Source organism: Lissotriton helveticus, chromosome 6, assembly GCF_964261635.1.
Source record: "Lissotriton helveticus chromosome 6, aLisHel1.1, whole genome shotgun sequence".
Lineage (NCBI taxonomy): Eukaryota > Metazoa > Chordata > Amphibia > Caudata > Salamandridae > Lissotriton > Lissotriton helveticus.
This window is the reverse complement of record NC_136067.1, coordinates 1499169643-1499190205: the sequence shown is the minus strand read 5'-3', so window position 1 is coordinate 1499190205 and position 20563 is coordinate 1499169643. Positions and strand designations below refer to the sequence as shown.

The following is a 20563-nucleotide window of genomic DNA, read 5'->3' as shown; positions in this document are numbered from 1 at the left end:
CTGAGCTCCTGCTTGTTCCTCTCTTCCAGGACGTTTCCTTGCCGCTCAGCCTACCTGCCTTGTTGCAGTAGGCTACTCCCATGTATTCTGTAGGGGCATCCCTAACTTCAACAGCTTTGTCGCCAGCATTCATCACAAGCCTCCGCTCCCCAACAGCTACAGTATCACTCATGTCTTGCCGTCACTTGAGGTTATATATATTCCATTGTAACTCATCATCTTTGGGTTCCAGTTCACTGGAGTCGCAGCATTACTCATCTGCGCAAGGTGTTGTAGGCAACCATATCCTTCAAGTGTCTACTTCAATTTTTTTCCAAGGATCTGCTTAGGCATTGTGGGAAAGTGATTCATGGTTGCTGTGTGTGATATCGATATCACTTTCCTGGCACATACTATCCTGCCTGGTGACATTCACATCTGTAACTAGACCGTGATACTTTAGTAAGGAATTCTAAGAGATTCTGCAAATGCCTGCAAGGGTTTTGCAAATGGATGGGCTCAAATTAATTTCATTAATAAGAGCAGTGTAAGAGCCTAATTCAGATCTCACAGATAGGTTACTCCGTCACAACAGTAAAGGCTATCCCGTATGCTGAAGTATGAAATACCTTTATATCCTATGAGATTTATATTTCAGCAGACAGGATATCTGTCGGAGCAACCCATCCGCCAATATCTAAATCAGGCCCTTTGTGTCTTTGGACCCTCCTTGCCTTTTGGCCTAAGGAACTAGGTTGTTCCCTTACACAGCTCAGGCTATGCACAACATGGGTTTTTCGTTTGCGTCTCATCATTTCTTTGTGTTTTTCCAACTCTGGCAATTAAAAACAACTACCCTTCTTCACTTCAGAGGAATAACTCTGTGCTGTTACAGCATAGATTGCCACCTTCCTGGACTATGGCAATGTTTTCAATATCGGCTTTGCTAAAAACTGCCCTGCTAGACATTCATGTAATTTTTATGCTCCAGTAAGATCGTTGGTCAAAGCTCCAAATTAATGTGCAACAACTCTTCTACTTCTCAAGACCAGGTTTATCTTAATAGCTGTGTGCATTGCTCATCATGCTATTCATGTTACGAAACATAAGTTTCTAAGATCTATGCTTAGGAAATACTGTTCCATTTGCTCAACTAAATTGTTGGTTCTTCAGATTCTTCGATTGGCAAATAATTTGATAGTAAAATAAAAAAAAATGAATCTATGTTCTTGATCCTTGTTTCTAAGATGCTTTGCCTTCATCTGTAAGGGTCTTGTACAAACATAGTGTTTCCCGAATTGAAGACATTACTTTTTACCACTATAGATAAACTCTTTAACTCATCTACCTTAGTCCGGATTCTGACTTGAATTGGCAGTTGCAATCTAATATTACAGTGAAATGCAATTTCTCATTATATTTAGTTTTCTTTCTCAGAATCTTAAATTGATGCATCCAATGAAATAGACTTTCATAGCAGGATCTGACGTCATTGACATTTATGTACTATGTCGCTGCCACTACTGAGGACCCAAAGTTCTTTTATCTCAGTTGGGAGGCATATATGCGCCTTAGAAGGGTGTTGGTTGGTGTTTCCTGATCTCGGCTGGTATCACCGATATGTGGTGGTATTTTGATGGCTACTGATGAAGTGTTTCAGATTCATTGTAGTATGAATGTAACAAAGTAGCACAGCAGATCCATAAAATGGCGATGCCAGATAACTAGATAATTGAAACATAATAGTGAGGAGACTGATAATGTGAATGCAGGATTGAGATTGGGTTGTGCCTGGCTGTAGGTCCTACTCTTAAAGGTCATAGATGTGACTTGATGATGGCACAGCAAGAAATATGCCTGGCTCTGTGTAGTGCAGGTTTTGGGAAGCCTGATCGTGGCTGGATTGTGCATAGAGTACTGCTAGAAGAGGAGTTGTGTGTGTCTGTCATGAGCAGTGTGTTGTGCTTTACTAGTTTCAGATGGATTTCTTCTAAGGAGGGTGTCTATTCAGATATGTATAGTTTTTGCCTATACACATAAGTAAAGACCAGCATCTGTAACAAGTGTCCATTAATAGTGCGCAGCAGGATATCCCTGTTTCCTGAAGGATATTGCAGAACTTTACTTTCCTTGCTTTACTGTTACAGATCAGCGACGTATGACTGAAATAACAGGGCACCTGATCAAAATTCGATTAGGGGATTTGGAACGGGTGAAATCCAAAGATGGGAAGGAGGTAACATTTTCTGGTTTCGTTTTCTATTTTTTTTTGCTAAAATAATCCTTTTGTTGAAAATGTAACTGAGTTAAATGTGATTTTATACCTCAAGTCAATGATTTCATTGTATCCCTGCTTTTCCTTACCTTTAACCAAATGTGTACACTTTGTGTGTTGTAATAACTTTAATCACTGACAATTATAAGTGCTATAGAGGGCTTACGATTTTGAATATAGAGATATTGTAGAATACCTAACCAGAGTTGGTGTTTCCTCCTTTTCCCCCTTACAATACCCTATTTCTGAACTTGTCGAATAGTCTACCATCTTTTCATTCATACTTCAACAAAGTAGTAACAGCTGGTCTTGAAGGACCTAAGAATAGCCGCCTCCAGCTTTAGCTATGTCAAAGTGCATTGCCACTGTCCGAATTCATGGCTTGTTGTTTCCTCCAGTATGTTTTCATTGAGGGAATTTGGTTTGTTTGACTTGAGGATGACAGTGGTAGAAAAATATACTATATCTGGAAAAATGGTAACTAAGAGCAAATCTTTACAATTCTTTGCACATTTTCGAAAAGTGTTTCAAGCCTAATAAAAAGTCATCCAAAAAGTAGAAAAGCACCATAGAAAAAAAGACTGGAGCATAGTTTAATTCGCACAGAGTAAAAAGTTACAGGAATTCACGACTAATAAGCCGTTTGCAGTTAGCAGTCGAAGTTATTCACATCACTTTTAGATTATAAAAACCTTTGAGTGCAGAGTAATGTTAGACTATGAAAAATAATGTGCAGAAATATCTTTTAGGACTGCAAGTCTAATGGGCGTGTTCACATAGAAGTTAATCATTTTCGTTTTTAAATTGGTTTATAAATGTTATTGTGTATAGGCATTGTTAGAGTCTCAAATGGACTGGGAAATTAAAGTGCAGAAAATGTCTACAAAAATTAAAGATCAGAATTCTATTATTTAATACGGAAATTAGCTGCAAACTAGATGACCCATTTGGATTATTACTGTGTTTTAGGATGTCTGTGGAAATTTCGTGCCACAAGGGCCTCAGATACCCGCACTTACCTAGGCAGGCAGAGAGGGTGAGGTAGGGTAATGGTCCTTACCATCTAGTAAGTACCCCCTCATCAAACACTAGATTGGTGTGTACCATACTATTCACTATTAGACTGCATCTTAATCTTCAGGGCTTCCTGGAAGAGGGCAGCTTCTCTGTATGATTCTTATTGCTATCTTTCAGTAAGCACGCGTTAGTTCATTAGCCTTTCATTTCCATGAGTTGTGCTTATCTCGGTCACATGTCATCGGTAAATGGTTTTTTGGCCTTCAAATAACACAAACATGTATTGTTACCAGGGGCGCAACTAGGTCTTAATTTCGGGGGGGGGGGCTAACATGGCAAATGAAGGGGTGTGGCTAATGTTAATCAATGGGGCGGAGCTAAAATGGCAGATAATCAGGATCGGTTAATGCCCCCTCACACCTTAAAACCCATACCCGCCCTGAACCCTAAAATTACCCCTGGCACCCCAAAACCCATACTCACCCCACACCCTAAAATTACCCCCTGGCACCCCAAAACCCATTACCACCCTGAACCCTAAAATCACCCCCCCTGGAGCCCCAAACCCCATACCCGCCCTAAACCCTTAAATTACCCCTGGCACCCCAAAACCAATACCCACCCTGAACCCTAAAATTACCCCTGGCACCCCAAAACCCATACCCGCAGTGGTCCCTAAAATTACACCCTTGCCCCCCAATTCCCATACTCACCCTGAATCTTAAAATTACCCCTGGCACACCAAAACACATACCCATGCTGAACCCTATAATTAACCCCCTCACACCCTAAAACCCATACCCGCCCTGAACCCTAAAATTACCCCTGGCACCCCAAAACCCATACCCATCCTGATCCCTAAAATTATCCCCCCGGCACTCCAAAACCCATACACACACCACACCCTAAAATTACCCCCTGGCACCCCAAAACCCATTACCACCCTGAACCCTAAAATCACCCCCCTGGAGCCCCAAAACCCATACACGCCCTGAACCCTAAATTTACCCCTGGCACCCTAAAACCCATACCCACCTTGAACCCTAAAATTACCCCTGGCACACCAAAACACATACCCACGCTGAACCCTAAAATTAACCCCCTCACACCCTAAATCCCATACCCGCCCTGAACCCTAAAATTACCCCTGGCACCCCAAAACCCATACCCATCCTGATCCCTAAAATTATCCCCCCCCGGCACCCCAAAATCCATACCCACCCCACACCGTAAGAGTTCCCCCTGGCACCCTAAAACCCATTACCACCTGAACCTTAAATTACCCCTGGCACCCCAGAAACCATACCCATGCTGAACCATAAATTCCCCCCTTGCCCCCCAAAACCCATACCCACCCTGAACCTTAAAATTACCCCAGGCACCCCAAAACCCATACCCATGCAGAACCATAAATTCCCCTCTGGCACCCCATAACCACCCTGAACCCTAAAATAGCCCCCTGACATCCCAAAACCCACACCTGCCCTAAACCCTAAAATTACCCCTGGCACTATAGAACACATATCCACGCTGAACCCTAAAATTAATCCCATGGCACCCCAAAACCCACACCCACCCTAAACCCTAAAAGTATCCCCCCCTGGCACCCCAAAACCCATACCCACCCCACACCCTAAAATTACCCTCTGGCACCCCAAAACCCATACCCATGCTGAACCATAAATTCCCCCTGGCACCCCATAACCCATACCCACCCTGAACCCTAAAATTGCCCCCTGACACCCCAAAACCCACACCTGCCCTGAACCCTAAAATTACCCCTGGCATACCAAAACACATACCCACAATGAACCCTAAAATGACCCCTGGCACCCCAAAACCCATACCCACCCTAAACCCTAAAATTGCCCCCTGGAACCCCAAAACCCATACCCGCTCAGAACCCTAAAATTAACCCCTGCCACCCCAATTTGTAAACCACCATGAACCATAAAATTACTCACTGGCACCCTAAAACCCACACCCACCCTGAACTCTAAAGTTACCCACTAGCATCCCCCCAAAAAAATGAACACTACAAACTTACATTACAGTTGCATATTTGGAGGGGACTGTCCTCTTTGACTTCTATGCATGTAAGTCAAGAACAACATTCACAGTAACCTAGATATGCAGGCAGTAGGTAATGCTGTGCTGAAAAATGCATTAAAGTTACTGGAACTTCCATAAAAACCGGCTGCCTGCTCTTCTAATGCTATACTGTGGAATCTGGCTGATCAGCAGCACTGTGTCCTGGCATCCAGCCCCTCGAAGGTCTCAGAGTAGATAGGTCTCCTGGATTCTCCTTGCCTGGGTCTCCTCTGCTTCTTCGCTGCTGCCCTTGGAAGCGAAAATAGAAAGCTCCATGGCCCTGTTCACCATTCATCTAGTGAGCAGTGCAGTGGATGTGAATTCCATCCAAGTGCACAGACAGCAGGGTGAAAGGGATGGCCAGTGCAGGTGATGCTTTTCCTTTGAAAATTAATTTCTGCTGGTGTCATAGCCCAGGGTTTGCTGTCTGTGCACTTGGATGGAATACACATCTATACAAGTGCACAGACAGCAAACCCTGGGCTATGACACCAGCAGAAATTCCCATACAAAAGAAAAGCGTCACCTGCACTGGCCATGCCTTCCCCCTGCTGTGCACATCTTCACATCCCATGCTTACAACCCATCAAGTGCTTAGGTGAAATCCCTGCCTTCAGGCAAGGATTTTACCTCGGCGGCGCCACTCTAAAGGAAATCAAGAGGTGGGGGCAGGGGGGTTCACTCGAGAAAACTGTTCAGAGGCTGGCTGTCTGGCTCGGGCTGCTGGGCCTCTCAGAAAGCATAATAAAAATCACATTCTCGACTCCCATGCGCAGCCTTCTTGCATCATTTCAGTGCGTGTCATCTTAGCCCGGGCAGAGGAGGCGACGGGGGGGGGGGGCTGAAGCCCGGGGAGCCCAATGGGTGTTGCGCGCCTGATTGTCACTGTTCTTACTCCATCCTCTTTCTCTTACCAGTGTGATGTTGGTTGTTTCTGCAAAGAAAAGCCTAATTTGACTCAATGATATATTGATAGACTGGGCACTATGACACTACTTTTATCAAGCTCTTTTTTAAGTGTGTTTGCATCATTTTATTCACGTCTGACCTGAATGGTTGCCTCCTAGCCCTATCTCTGACATACATGCAAGCCACCTCACCTCATCTGTTCAGCTGCCTTTTGGCTATGTCCAGGCTGTATATTAGAAACACCATGTACAAACATAAATTTGATGTTTATTATCTGTAGATTTATGTGGAACTTGTGTTTAGCTGTTTTGAAAATAGGGATCCAAAATAATTAAAAAATGAATGGAACCTGTTGAGCTGCTTGCATTGTTTCCACAATGTTCTTCCTTGTCAGAGTATTGACTTAGCTCACCTACTCTTTTATAGCTTACATTTCTGCCGTAATGCTAGAAGTCCATCACTGTAGTCATATATTTTGACATGTTATGGCCCTGCATGCTGGCTAACATCTTAATACCATTCACTTAATTTCTGGCATTGGTCCAGGTCTAGTCAATGTGCAAAGTCAAGGAACTTTGTAGACTATATGTATGCCAAGGTAACATTGAGTTCACTGTTTTTTTAGACTGAGGGTAAAATACATCAAACCCTTTCTGTTTTTTTGAGCAAATGATCATTATATATATTTTTTCAATAAGATTTCATTTTTTTGCCACTTGTGATGATGGGCTCTTTAAAATTTAGCTGTCACTCCACTTCTTTATCCTCTGCTTTATGTGTGCCTCCTGAGCCACCTTGCTCAGTGATTGAGATGGTGGTTTACTCCACGACCTGATTGAGAAAGATTTTTGTTGTAAGAATAAAAATAAGAATTACCCCTGATATTCCAGGCCTGAGTCGCAAAGCTTTCTCTGTCGGTTGTGTAATACACTGGCCTTAGTTGCTTTCCATCCAGCCAGTCGATGGATGAATACATAGATAGATCGAGAGAGAGAGAGATAGAATTTTTCTAAAACCAAAAGGTCTTGGTTAACTCCAGACCTAATTAGAGGCCCAATTCTTGATGAAAGTCACTAGATTGCACTTATGGTATATGTCCTTGCATTAGTGCAGAAAATATTTCTGAACTGTTTTTTTAGCACAAGCAAAACTTGAAGGTGTAGATTTGCTCATGTGAAACTCTGTGGACCGTTTACAAGTTCACTTGCCCTCCAACCACTTTTTTCTCAACCCTGGCAGAAGTTTTATTTCTGCCATTGTCAGGAGTAAATTTCCAACCCTTCTCAGTATAGAAAAAGATTAGAGAACAGCTGGCGAAAACCCCTAAGACATTCAATTTAGTAGGTTTGCACAGAATCAAAAGAGCTGTTTCAGTCCTGGAACTATTGCTCAATGCTACCTCCATCTCCAGTATGTAGAACTGCGGAAAGGTGGCAAAATAAGGATATTGCTAGAATTCAAAGCCTACGATAGTATGATCCCTGGCATAAACAGAAAAGCTAATATCGGAGCTTTTATATAATGCGATTGCACCATAATTTGTCGCTGCATTACTTGGCACAAAAGGGACAAGTGGATTTATTTACGTGACAAGTAGATTTGCGAAACAACCTGCCCAATGGACTAGTAGTAGGTATTTTATTAAATTCCACAACCCTGATTCATTACATCCCAAGAAATACGAGACACTTACTAAAGGAAATAAGTGTAGTGATTCACAAAGCTTTTTCAATGAATAATTGTGTGTCACTTCTGGCATAGGTTTGATTTACTCGTGGATTTCGATTCTTGAAACTTGCTTACTGAGTGGAAATCACAAAAACATTTTTATCTAAATAATAATTCACTTTTGAGCCTGGAATAAGACACACTATGAATAGAAAAGGTTTTCTGATTTAGGCCTGTGGGTGATAGGGTGTTCATGGCAATTACAGGTGTTGGGTGAATGCTGTCCTTACATAAACTTTCTCCATCATTTCACCCTAACAATCTTCTCAAGTCATGCTCTCGCCACCTTTATACCTTTGTGTTGAAAAACTTACAACAAGGTTATGTAAGAAGTGTTTCTTTGTGTTTCCACACATACCTTCCTACTTCTCTCTTGAGATCAGTGTCAAAGGGATTTTTAACAGATCCATTGAGCTCTTTCTGGAAGGGGATAGGTGGTCTGTAGTCTAATTAAACCCTTAAGGTGTTGTTCTTAGATATGCATATGAAGCTTCTTTAATGTGCCAAATTTGCCTGGAGGTTCTATCCCCTTGCTCTTCAATGTAGCAGCTACACACCATGTGCAAGGAAAAACTATACATTTGTACCAGCCTTCTAATTTGGTAGCAAACAACAAATCAGTATTGCTCTTTGTGCCTTACTCTACATAACAATTTGCAGTATTAAATGATTAAATTGGTGAAATAAATAGAAAATAGGTCATTTTGTAGATCTGGAGGAAGGCTGGATACCCCACTCCAAATCCACAATTCACTCATCTGACCAAATTTAGAAATCAGTAACTGGTAAGTGGGGAATATTGCAGCGAAGTGAAATGCTTGCCTCTTTGAAATAGGAAATGCCTACCTGTGCTCAACTAACAAGTGAGGTAAAAGATGCAAGCATGAGTCTCCAAAAGTACATTTCCCCAATTTCAGGTATATCCCTGGCCTTCATTTTTTAGTTCTATGCTGCATGGAAGTGCATGGCATCCAGGAAAGAAGAACATTTGGTTACCACATGATGCAGATTGTCTGAACCCCTTTTTTAGTGGGTATATCATGGAACCACCGTTATTAGTGATTTTAGTTTCATCTTTCTCCCTTTTTGAGACACTGATGTATGGCTTCTCTCGTTATCACGGTTGATATATTTTTCACAGATTGGAGCACTTCAAGGCATGGTTGTAGATTTATTTCAAACCTACAAGGCTTCAACCATTACGTTCCATCCCTGCTAGGAAAGGGAATGGGTTTGCCTGTCCCTGCAGGAGCAAAGCCTGTTAAGGAGGAGGGAAAGGCCCAGCATGTCCCATGTACATCCAGAGAGAGGGAACTATATGATAGTGAGCTAGAAACGACTCGCCTTCCAGAGGGTCTATCTAGTCTCTCACAACTGGTAGCTTGCGGCACCTGCCTCAAGTGCATGTGGAATTGGTCCAGTTGGGGTTCCATCTGTAGTGCTGATCGCATTAGCCTAATGAAAGCTGCAGCTGCTGTTGGCCCAAACGGTGTTACATCTGCTGTGATCGCCGTGAGAAAGTGGCTCTATATATACTGGACTAGAAGGAAGGACAGTGTGTATAGAGTCCACCAACCCCAGAGGTATAACAGAGGTTAAAGTCAGAACTGTCCTTACTCTCCAAAGTGGTAGCTTGGTCGAGCAGTAAGGCAGTACCAGAGGACAGTGTAAAGCAGTTGATGTACACACTCAGTCAGCAAAAGGTTTCACACACTCAAGGACTGAACTCCAGGCCAACTGTTTGTATATCCAAAGATATGGTTGTTTTATTTTTAGAACCAACAGTTATAAAAATATACTTTTCAAGTTACGAGTACTCTCATGTAAATACTTTGCAGAGGAGCAATAAGTTTGTACATACAATAATTACAGGTTAGCTAATAAGCAATATGTAGGAGAGTAGGGTCTGCTATCCTATGGTCACCCCATTTTTTGCTTTTTGTTTTACTGGTTTTTGACTTAATGTGGCTGTGGGCCTGCTAATCAGACCCACAGCCCTGCTGTTCTCTCTCTAAATTTCACACCATGTACTTTAGGTACATCACCAATTGGGATTTGTGTCACTCTTATGAGTCCCTGTACAGTGTACTATAGGTACCCAGGGCATAGATTCACCCAAGGCCTACCAGGGGCTGCAGCATATCTTTTGCCACCCCTGGCTGGCCATCCAAACTGACACAATTGGCTGATCACTCAGCTGAGGCAAGGTCGTGTAATCACCCCTTGCTTAGATATAGTATACATATGTCTAACCTTATATCTGGACACATATGCACCTATAAGTCACTCCTAAGGCAGGCCTTAACAATCCTGAAGGCAGAGTGCTTGGTTTTATGTGAGGTGGTGCTCTAGTATGAGCTGTGGTATCGATCGTTTATCAACTTTATATCATGTATTATATAAGAAACAGTTAATAATTTGTAACAAATAGAAAGAGGCAACACAAACCACACTATTACAATCAAAATCCTTCCGATAGTGTGTTATACTGTTGGTATTGTATGTATTATAAACATATATACATAACGTGCTCCTGAAGTCTCAGTCAGCTAATTCCACAATTTTGACCAGAGTGTTGTAGTTCTTGTTTATAACCAAACAGTATATAGGCGTCGACGTTTCGGTCTTTAACATGCGATTTTCACCAAGACCATCCTCAGGACTGACAGTTGCTCAAAATATCTACAAAATATACAATATGTACATTATATTAGAACCCATTCCTAATGTCCAATATAATTGATTGTCTGCTAACACTAACCGTCACCACACCCAGTGTGACTACACATAAAATATGTACTACTCACTATGTTTCAAGTTGAGAGACCTCAATCTTCATAGGCCAATCAGGAAGTCTTAACCATAGACCTTCCTGTTTCACGTGCTCCTGTACAAACAAGTATATATACATGCACCAAGCATATGCCTTCACATTTCAAAAGTTCTGTTCCACCTAAGCTCCTCTTCACTTTATACAACGGTTAAGCTTACCTCCTCAAAGAGATAGGAACATTTCCAAAGTGGTTCTGTAATTATTTCGTGTTTCTAACTTGTTCGATTAGTGTGGTTCAAATCTGAGGTACAAAAACGGGAGATAATGTCCATCAGTCCAGGCGAGTAACTAGCGTAACCTTAATTATCCCAGTACCCCTCCCATGGCACTTACTTACTAGAAATAGAAATATATACAAATTAAATTTAGAACCTCCGTTAAAACCAGCCATAAATTCGATAGTCAGCCTCACAGCCGGGACCAGTGTGAGGCTGACTATCGAATTTATGGCTGGTTTTAACGGAGGTTCTAAATTTAATTTGTATATATTTCTATTTCTATATCTACACTTTTAATATCCACACTTACACTTCGGGCAGACAATAGTCGATTAGGACTTTGACATACTAAGTCGATGGTAATATAATATGGTTCATATGATTAAGCAGGTATGTGACCCATTTAGAAATGGCCGCCACATAGACTGAAGTGACTTCCCCTATCTGCGCATGCGCGGAGTCCGCGACTTTAATGTAGTCTCCTCCGGTAACATTGCAAGCCGGTTTTCGAATAGAGACGGAGTGAATTGGAGTCCCGCTCTACACGATGTGGAAGTAAGTGCCATGGGAGGGGTACTGGGATAATTAAGGTTACGCTAGTTACTCGCCTGGACTGATGGACATTATCTCCCGTTTTTGTACCTCAGATTTGAACCACACTAATCGAACAAGTTAGAAACACAAAATAATTACAGAACCACTTTGGAAATGTTCCTATCTCTTTGAGGAGGTAAGCTTAACCGTTGTATAAAGTGAAGAGGAGCTTAGGTGGAACAGAACTTTTGAAATGTGAAGGCATATGCTTGGTGCATGTATATATACTTGTTTGTACAGGAGCACGTGAAACAGGAAGGTCTATGGTTAAGACTTCCTGATTGGCCTATGAAGATTGAGGTCTCTCAACTTGAAACATAGTGAGTAGTACATATTTTATGTGTAGTCACACTGGGTGTGGTGACGGTTAGTGTTAGCAGACAATCAATTATATTGGACATTAGGAATGGGTTCTAATATAATGTACATATTGTATATTTTGTAGATATTTTGAGCAACTGTCAGTCCTGAGGATGGTCTTGGTGAAAATCGCATGTTAAAGACCGAAACGTCGACGCCTATATACTGTTTGGTTATAAACAAGAACTACAACACTCTGGTCAAAATTGTGGAATTAGCTGACTGAGACTTCAGGAGCACGTTATGTATATATGTTTATAATACATACAATACCAACAGTATAACACACTATCGGAAGGATTTTGATTGTAATAGTGTGGTTTGTGTTGCCTCTTTCTATTTGTTACAAATTATTAACTGTTTCTTATATAATACATGATATAAAGTTGATAAACGATCGATACCATGGTTCCAATGTCTATTTGATTGAGTGTACATATTGATGGCTTGTGAAAATTAATAATTAATAGTGGAAATAATTCCTCAAGGTACCTTTTCTATATTGCATATTTACCCAGTTCCTTGGGGATTATTGGGTTGCCCTGTCTTTATTTACTAGTATGAGCTGAGCCTGTCTGCAGCTTTCGGAACCATGTCCTTATAGCTGTTCCAGGATATTGCCATACCATATACTCTTAAGTGCATTATAATCCTCGCGGTTATTGCTAACTTTGGTTTGGCTTTATCAAAACATGTCGTGTAAGGTGTCATACGCTTTGGAATACTACCCCCCGCCAGTTCTGGCGACGGGGTTAGCGTTCGACCCTTCTAGAGGGAGAAGACATGTTACTTCCATTAATCCCGGTTAAAGTTAACCAGAGCCTCAGCATCACAAAATGGATGCTGCTGCCACAGACACAAGTCTGACCTCCTGCTGCTGGGAACTCTTCCAGCGAGGGAGGCTTGGACAATAGGTTTCCTGTCACAGGGAGGTGCTAGCACCACCCCAGAGAGGAGATAGTGGATTGGGGCAGGGAGGGCTGAATGAAATGAGAAACTGCCTGGGGCACACAAGGTGTCCCATGCATAGTCCAGTTCAAACCGGTACTGGGGCACTCCAGCCCCAGCTCTGGCGCGAAACTGGACAAAGGGAAAGGGGTGTAACCACCCCCTTCCTGGGTCTCACCCATAGGAGGGACCTCTCAGGTAGTCCAGCCCCTTGATTTGGAACAAAGGTAGGAGCTGTGTCCTTAGACTTTAGATAATCCTGACTGAAAATCTGATACGGAACTCTGGACCTTCAACATCCTACTCGACGTAGAAGACTGAAGAATCTCCCTTGTGGTCAAGGAGTGACCACCCTGTGCAAACAGGCACCATCTAGCGCTCAACGGTTTGCTTTATCGTTGCTCCCGCCGGAGCTCGAACGACAGAGCCTGACAAGAACCGGACTTCCAGACATCCAACAGCCTGATCCACAGCCACAGCAAAGCTGAGACCCATGGAGGCGACGAGAGACGTGGGACCGGCCATCTTGGAAAGCCAGCGTAGTGCTTTCTGTGCAGCTCCTGAGGCACCCTCGAAGCTGTGCATTGGGGATTGAGATGCCCCCGCCCCGAGCATCCTTTGCACCGAAGATCACCTCTCCACACTCACCGAGTGCTGCGTGGGGCCCTTTTGCATTTTCCTGCTCAACGCGTATGTCCGGTCACTTGCCCGTTGGCTAGTGGCCTCTGTCGAATTTTCAATGCTGGTCTGGTTGCTCCAGACTGGCCCTTGCTCCCCTGAAAAGGAGCAGCCCATTAGACCTTGCTGATCTGATCCAGAAGCCATCTTTGATTCCTGCGTGGGTTGCATTTGCCAAGGCCTGTTGACTCCGAATCAAGGTCCGACAGCAAGAGCCTTCGTGGGACAGTCCATGCCCAGCTCCTGGTCGTCGTCGACACCTCCTGGTCCATGTGGCAGCGGAGACCAGCTTCACAACATCACCAGATTGCAACCCGACATCGCCTGGTTCCTTCCTGGTCACTGGCTAGTTAGTGACCCAGACTCTGTCCCCTCTGCTTTCAGGTACTCTACATCTTCGATCCACCCTTGGATCCAACCGGACTCTTCTCTCCTGGTCACCTGCAGCAACTTTTCTCCAAGGCTCCATAGAACTCCACGACGAAACCCGACGCACTTTGACACCTATGCACCCGCTTCCTGTGGGTGAGGTAACGAGAGTACTCCGGTGCTCCTGTGTAGGTTTACTCTCCTAGTATCCTAGTTTCAAGTGGTTTAGTTCTAGTCCAGTCGGAAGACTCCTAACTCTTTAACTTTCTAACTTTACGCACCCATTGACTTCTATTGGTGCACGCGTGTGCATTTAGACACTGCACCCGCATCCTGTGGGCCTCCCACGTCCTAACTGCTGTTAGTCCAGTGTAGCACCAGCGATTCCCAAGGCCCTAGGCCTTACCATTGTTCGTGACGTGGTACTTATACCACTATTTTAGTATATGGTTTAACGGGCCACCAGGGCCTATCCATATTGTGCAACTTATTGTATGTTATATTAAGTTCCTTGTTATACGCTTGTGCTTCTGTGCTCATAAAGAGTACAGGGGGTTGTTTAGAAATAAATACATATATATTTTGAATATATAAACTGTGTGGTGTCCTTTCATTTGGTATTAAAAGGTTTGCATATGGTAAAACAGCTGGCTTCACATGCCCTCTTGAGTTTAGCCTAAGACTGCTTTTGTCCATGCTACCACTAGGATAGCTGGTCTATAAGGTTGACTTTACAACCATCACCATAAGGGTTGTTTGGACTGGTGCAAGGTGCTCACTAGAATAGTGAACATCATATACCAGGCCAACTTCTCACACAATACAGTTCTGAAACACACTCTAGCATTGAGCTCAATCGGTTTTCATAGGAAAGTACAGTTGATTACTTTATGGATTACTTTGTTAGTTCCAGGACTAGATCTTTGATTCAGTCCTGGGGTCTAAGCTGAAACCAGATTAGCAAAAACGTTTTAGTTACAGTGATGATTTTTCCTGAATATAAAGCTGTTTTCAAAAGTTCACACTTAGAAACTTTTTGAGGTGATTCTCACAATGTTATTCAATGGGAGGAAATTCAGGTTACAGGTAAAGTATGATCGCGTTACTTTTGTAACCCAGCACTAGTCTCCTAGGGCCAGCACTGGGGGCTTAACTCAAAACAGGTAGGTAATTGCGTTTCAGTATTTCGTACGATTTTTAAAGAATATTTGCAGTTTTCAAAAGTAGACAGAAGAAATTTCATAGAAAAGCAGACAATGGGTTCCTATGGAGAAAATACAGGTTACTAGTAAACCCGCTAGGGATTACTTTTGTGGTTCAGTAGTGGGCTGAAAGGTACAGTACTGGCTTCTCTCCTTATCACAGGTGAGTATTTTCGAATTCGGACTTTGGCTGATTTTATAGGAATATTTTCAGTTTTCAAAACTTCACACGTAGAAAATTTTCGAGTAAAAAATGGGTCAATGTTATCCAATGGCAGGTAAGTGAATTACCGGTTTCCAGGTGAGTACTTGGTTGGTGAAGTTAGGGTTCTGGGCATAGACTCAGGGGTCCCCCAGGGTCAGGTGAGTACAGTTAGTTCAGTCCCAGCGGCGCAGGGGCGGCCGGGTGCAGAGGTAGGTAGGCCCAATGTTATCCAATGAGGGAAAGGGGGCCTTCGGTTGGTGGCTGCTGGCGAGCAGGCCACGCGGCTCTGGGAGCTGGGCTCCTGGTCACTTGTTCAGGGCAAGGGGGGAAGTAGGATAGGACAAAGAGGTCACAGCCAGCGGCACTCGGGCGGCTGGGTGCAGGGTGCTTTTGAGCCGTCGGGCGCTCAATGTTGATCTTGAAAAAGGAACAAAGGCTGCAGGCTTGGGGGCGGTGACTCTCCAGGGGCGACCAGCACTTCGAGAGGTAAGTTGGGATATTAGAGCACAGGTAGGTACCCGAAAGGGTGACACAGGGGGCCGCGGGGCGCCGGGTGCAGGAGTGTCTTTGGGGGTTGGAAAAGCTTACCCTCGGCTGGTCGCGGTTGGGGTGGCCCCTGGTTCTGAGTCTGCAGCCGTCGGCTGGTTCGTCGAGGATGGTCTTTGGGCACTGGACTTCGGGTCCCAGTCGCCGGGGTCTTGGTTCTGGTTGGCCCGGCCCGGGCTCAGCTGGTGCAGAGTAGGCTGTCCGGAGCTTCCTGGTGGGCACCAGGTGGGTTGTTGCAGCAGAGCCTCTGCTGATGGTAGTACCAATCGTCGAGAGGGTCAAGGCAGGCAGGTTCTCTGGGTGTCCCTAGGTTGCTGTCCGCGGAGGTCGCTGGGTTTAGGCAGGAGCAGGTTCCAGGATCAACAGGCCGGTAGGGCTGGGGCCAAGTCAGTTGTTGTCGACCTGTTGTTAGCAGCTGCACGGCGGGTCTTCTTCTTCTTGATCTTCTTTCTTCTTTTTGATATCGGGATATGAGGAAGGAAGGTTCAGGGAGCCCTAAACACTAAATTTAGGGGCGTTACAGGTAGGGGAAGGGCAGGGACCAATGGGTCCCTGTCCTGGGGTGAGTACACCCCCTAGCCTGCTCCTTTCCTGTGGGAGGGGGGCAGGAGCCTAGCTGGGATTGGGCAGGACTCCCCATCTACAAGATGGCCGGAGCCCGGGGTTGTGCTTCACCTCGCCTCCTACACCTGAGGGGTGGAGTTGGCACAGGTTGCCCCCCCCTTCCTGACGTAGTTTTTCCCACCAGAGTGGGGGTAGGACTGGTGGGGGGCTGGTTGCTGGGTACAGCAAATGTTCTGGAGAAGTTCTCAGAGGCGGTATGCCTTTGAAGCTTCCCCCTGTCCATCCTGGGGGAGGAGACATAGCACCTCGCCCAGGATGTGCTTTGTTGCAGACCCAGGAGAGTGAGGGGCTCTCCACCCAGGGGTCCAGCAACATGTCTGCTGAGTGGCAGCCTCTGCAGCCACTCAGCCCAGACGTGGATTGTAGGTTTGGGTTTTGGAGGGAATCTCTAAGATGCCCTCTCATGCATTTTACATTAAATCCCACACTGGCATCAGTGCGGGTTTAATGTGCTGAGAAGTTTGGTACCAAACTTGTCAGTCTTCAGTGAAGCCATTATGGTGCTGTGGAGTTCGTGTATGACAACCTCCCAGCACCATATACTCTTAAATGGCAACACTGCACTTACAGTGCCCAGGAATGGCCCTGGGTACTGTAGGGGCACAGGGCACATGCACCTGTGCCCTCACCTCTGGCATAGGGCACCCAGCTAGAGGGGTGACTGACGTATGCCATGGGAAGTAGGTTCTATGGGCATGGCACACAGGGATGTGTGCCATGTCGACTCTTGCTTTAGTTTTGTACTTAGGCACTCAGCCTGCAAAGGCAGTGTGTGGGTGCCAGGGTACAGGGCCCCTAAGGGTGGCACAATAAGTGCTGCAGCCCTTAGGGGTCTTCTCTGGTCACTATGCCCTAGGGTACCATTTACTAGGGGCTGACAGGGGCCAGAGATGCCAATTGGGTATTTTGTTTCAGCATAGCTTTTCTTTGTAGGGAAGGAACACATGCCCTGGGTACCTGATTGGAAGGGACCCAGGGCACACTCAGTCAAAGTACATCAGCAGTTCAGAAAAAAGTGGGGGCATACCAAGGCAAGAAAGATGGCACTTTCTCACAATCGCCCTGGCCCAAACGAGACTGCATCTTCCATTGGTCTGATGGGAGCTGAAACTACCTACGATGGCTTGGGCACGGTTTGCCACCTACTTGCCACCCAAGGAAACAGTAGCAGCTAAAACTGCACTTGCACCAAGGCCTTTGCACTGCAGGGCTAAGCTTGGCAGGTGCAAAGACGGAGATGTGGCCCGGGCCCATCCTATTCTGCAGCCTTTGGCTATATTAACTATCATAGTCCTCACCACAGGAGTGTGGTTGGACCGCTTGATTTATTCTGAAGGAGTGAGGAAAAGGCCATCTTCTATCCACTACACAACCAGGGAGTAAGAACTGAGAAGAATGAATTTAGAGTACATTTGTCCTGTGGGGCGAAACTTAAAGCTAAACCTGAGCCTGACTCATGCTTTTATGTGACTATTAGATGGGAGGACTGGCCTAGTAGGGTTACTGGTTGGGACTAGTAAGGGAACTCTGAAGAGACGCTGTGGAATGAGGAACTACTCCAGTCGTCGGTTGGCAGATACACTGGTACATGGATACTTGACACTGACTCTGAAGCACAAAACCTCCTTCCACATCCATCATCTCAGTAGCCCCATCCTGGAAAAGAGACACTTATTCTACTCATGAAGGACTAGAAGCCCTTATATGGACACCAGATCTGAAATAAAAGACACATTGAACACATTTTCACTAATTAGGAAGTGATGGCAACATCTATTCTTTGGGGACACCCACCACTTGAAAACAACACAACAGCAGTTTAGCAGAAAGGCTGTCTTTGATCTACCAACTGTGAATTGCACAACCTGCACCCTGGACCTCCCTAGTGCAACAAGAAGCCAAAATCTAATTTAATACAGTTGTGTGCAAGACCAACAACACAACATTCTTTCCAGAATCTGATTTTTTTTATAATTGGCATCTCTCTCTTCATGTGTAAATCTGTACAAATGAGATCTATCGTTCAACCTTTTGTCTGCCACAGTTTTTCCATTGCAGATCTTTTTCGCTAGCCAGTGTTTTCATTTATGTGACCTTTAAATCATCTTTGCTCATTATGAACAGGCCACCTGTAGGGCTTGAAAAAAATAAATTATCTGCAGGTCTAGTGACTTAAATAATCTACCTGACCTAATTATAATGCTCTGGACCCATAAATTGGTTTCAGATTATGTGATCCAGGGTAAGTATTTTAATTCACTGAAACGCCATTTTCTTCTTTATCATATATGAGAGCACCTTCAGATATGCACAATCTGAAAGAAACACGTTAGTGTTAGATTCCTTACCTTAGAATATCCCCAGGCGTCAGACTGGATCCGGAAAGCTTTCGTCAGCAGTACCACCGTGCGTCAGTAGGCGTCGTCTGTGGCTCCGCGTCCGTCGTTGGCGTCGTGATCGCCAGGATGACGTCGTAGGAAAACTTAGACGCGCGCTGACGTCCGTTCTTCTTTTTTCCGCGCCAGCAAGTGCAGATCTGGGAGGAGCAGTACTCTAGTACATTTTTTACTAACTCTTTTGATCTCTTTTGATCACTTTTCGAGTCCACCTTCGACTCGCAGTGCCGTAGGGATGCCTGGTTTTAAACCTTGCGAGGCCTGTCACCGCCTGATGTCGGTGACTGAGCCCCACCGTCGGTGCCTTTACTGCCTCGGGGCCGACCACGATGTCAAGTCGTGCCCCAACTGCAGGGCCTTGACCTCAAAGGCTAGACGGGAACGGTCCCGTAAGCTACTCGAGCTCCGGCAGTCGGCTGCTCGACGAGTCACCACCACTCTTCGGGCTCCAAGTCCTCCGGTAAGTCGAGGCATTAGAAAAAGAAGTTGAAGAGGCATCATCGCTCTTCCGACTCCGCCTGAGGCAATCGCGACGCGCCCGGGGGTTCGGGCGGCTCCACCGGAGCCCCAGTCGCCGCATCCAGCTCCATACCCGCCGGTCCCTGGGCTGCACGCAACGCCGGAGGAGATACGTTCTTTCCTCACGGCCATGAGGTCGCACTTTCCTCCATTCGAACCTGCTGAGGCGCCTTCGGGCCCCGCGGGTGTGACTGGGAGCCCTAGCAGGCCGGCGGCTCCAGCCACTGCGCCGTCGGGTGCTTCAGCCCCGACGCCGTCGGGTGCTTCGACTCCGGTCACAACGCCGCAGGGCCCCGCAGGATCCAGGCCTGGATCTGGGTTGTGGCCAGTCGACCTCACGACTCCTTCGCTGGCGCCGACTCCGAGGGTGTCGCTCCCGGCGCCGTCTTCGGACGACGTCGACCCCAGTTTCAGCCCCGGTCCGGGTCCGGCATTGGACTGGCGCCGCTCGGCGCGGTCTCCGGCGTCGATGGGTGAGGCCTTCACCTTTGACCCGGCTCCATTATTTTTGCCTATTTATCCGGAGATGGATGACGAGGGGAGGGGTCTGGGGACCCTCTGGCACAGCAGTGCCAGTTGAGCCAGGACTGGGCAGAAGAGCTGGGGGAGGCCAGTGGTCTGGACACTTCACCCGACACTGGATTAGTCTTGCCTCCCTCTGTGGCTTCGGAGGAGGTGGGCTGCTTACAGCGTGGTATTGAACTGGGCGGCCAAGGCCTTGGCTCTTGAGCTCCCTGTTGCGGCCCTGAGGACTAACCTCCTTGCTGAGGTGCTAAAACCGCAAGCAAGCTCCTCTGAGCCTCTACTGCCGTTTAACGAAGCCCTCACCGACGTTCTGATGGGCACCTGGTCCAAGCCCTCCACAGGCCTCCCTGTGGATTGGAACGTGGCCCGATGCCACCGCCCGGCTCCGAGCGACCCCAGCTTTCTGTCTGTTCACCCCACCCTCAAGAGCCTGGTGATCCACGCCTGGCTGAGGTCCGCCAACTTTTAGGGGGATGTCCAGGCCATGCTCATGGACATGCCCTTCGATGGCCGTCGCCTCTTTGGCGACAAAGCGGATAGTGCGCTG

General features: G+C 45.8%; 1 protein-coding gene across 3 annotated transcripts in view; it reads left to right on the top strand.

The window, feature by feature from the left end:
* SANBR (SANT and BTB domain regulator of CSR) overlaps nt 1-20563 on the top strand; it is a 330259-nt gene that overhangs the window by 255071 nt on the left and 54625 nt on the right. For all 3 annotated transcript variants that reach the window (XM_078649295.1, XM_078649294.1, XM_078649296.1), the window contains exon 19: nt 2127-2215. In XM_078649295.1, the coding sequence (XP_078505421.1) occupies nt 2127-2215 (89 nt within the window). The remainder of the gene's footprint in view (nt 1-2126; nt 2216-20563) is intronic.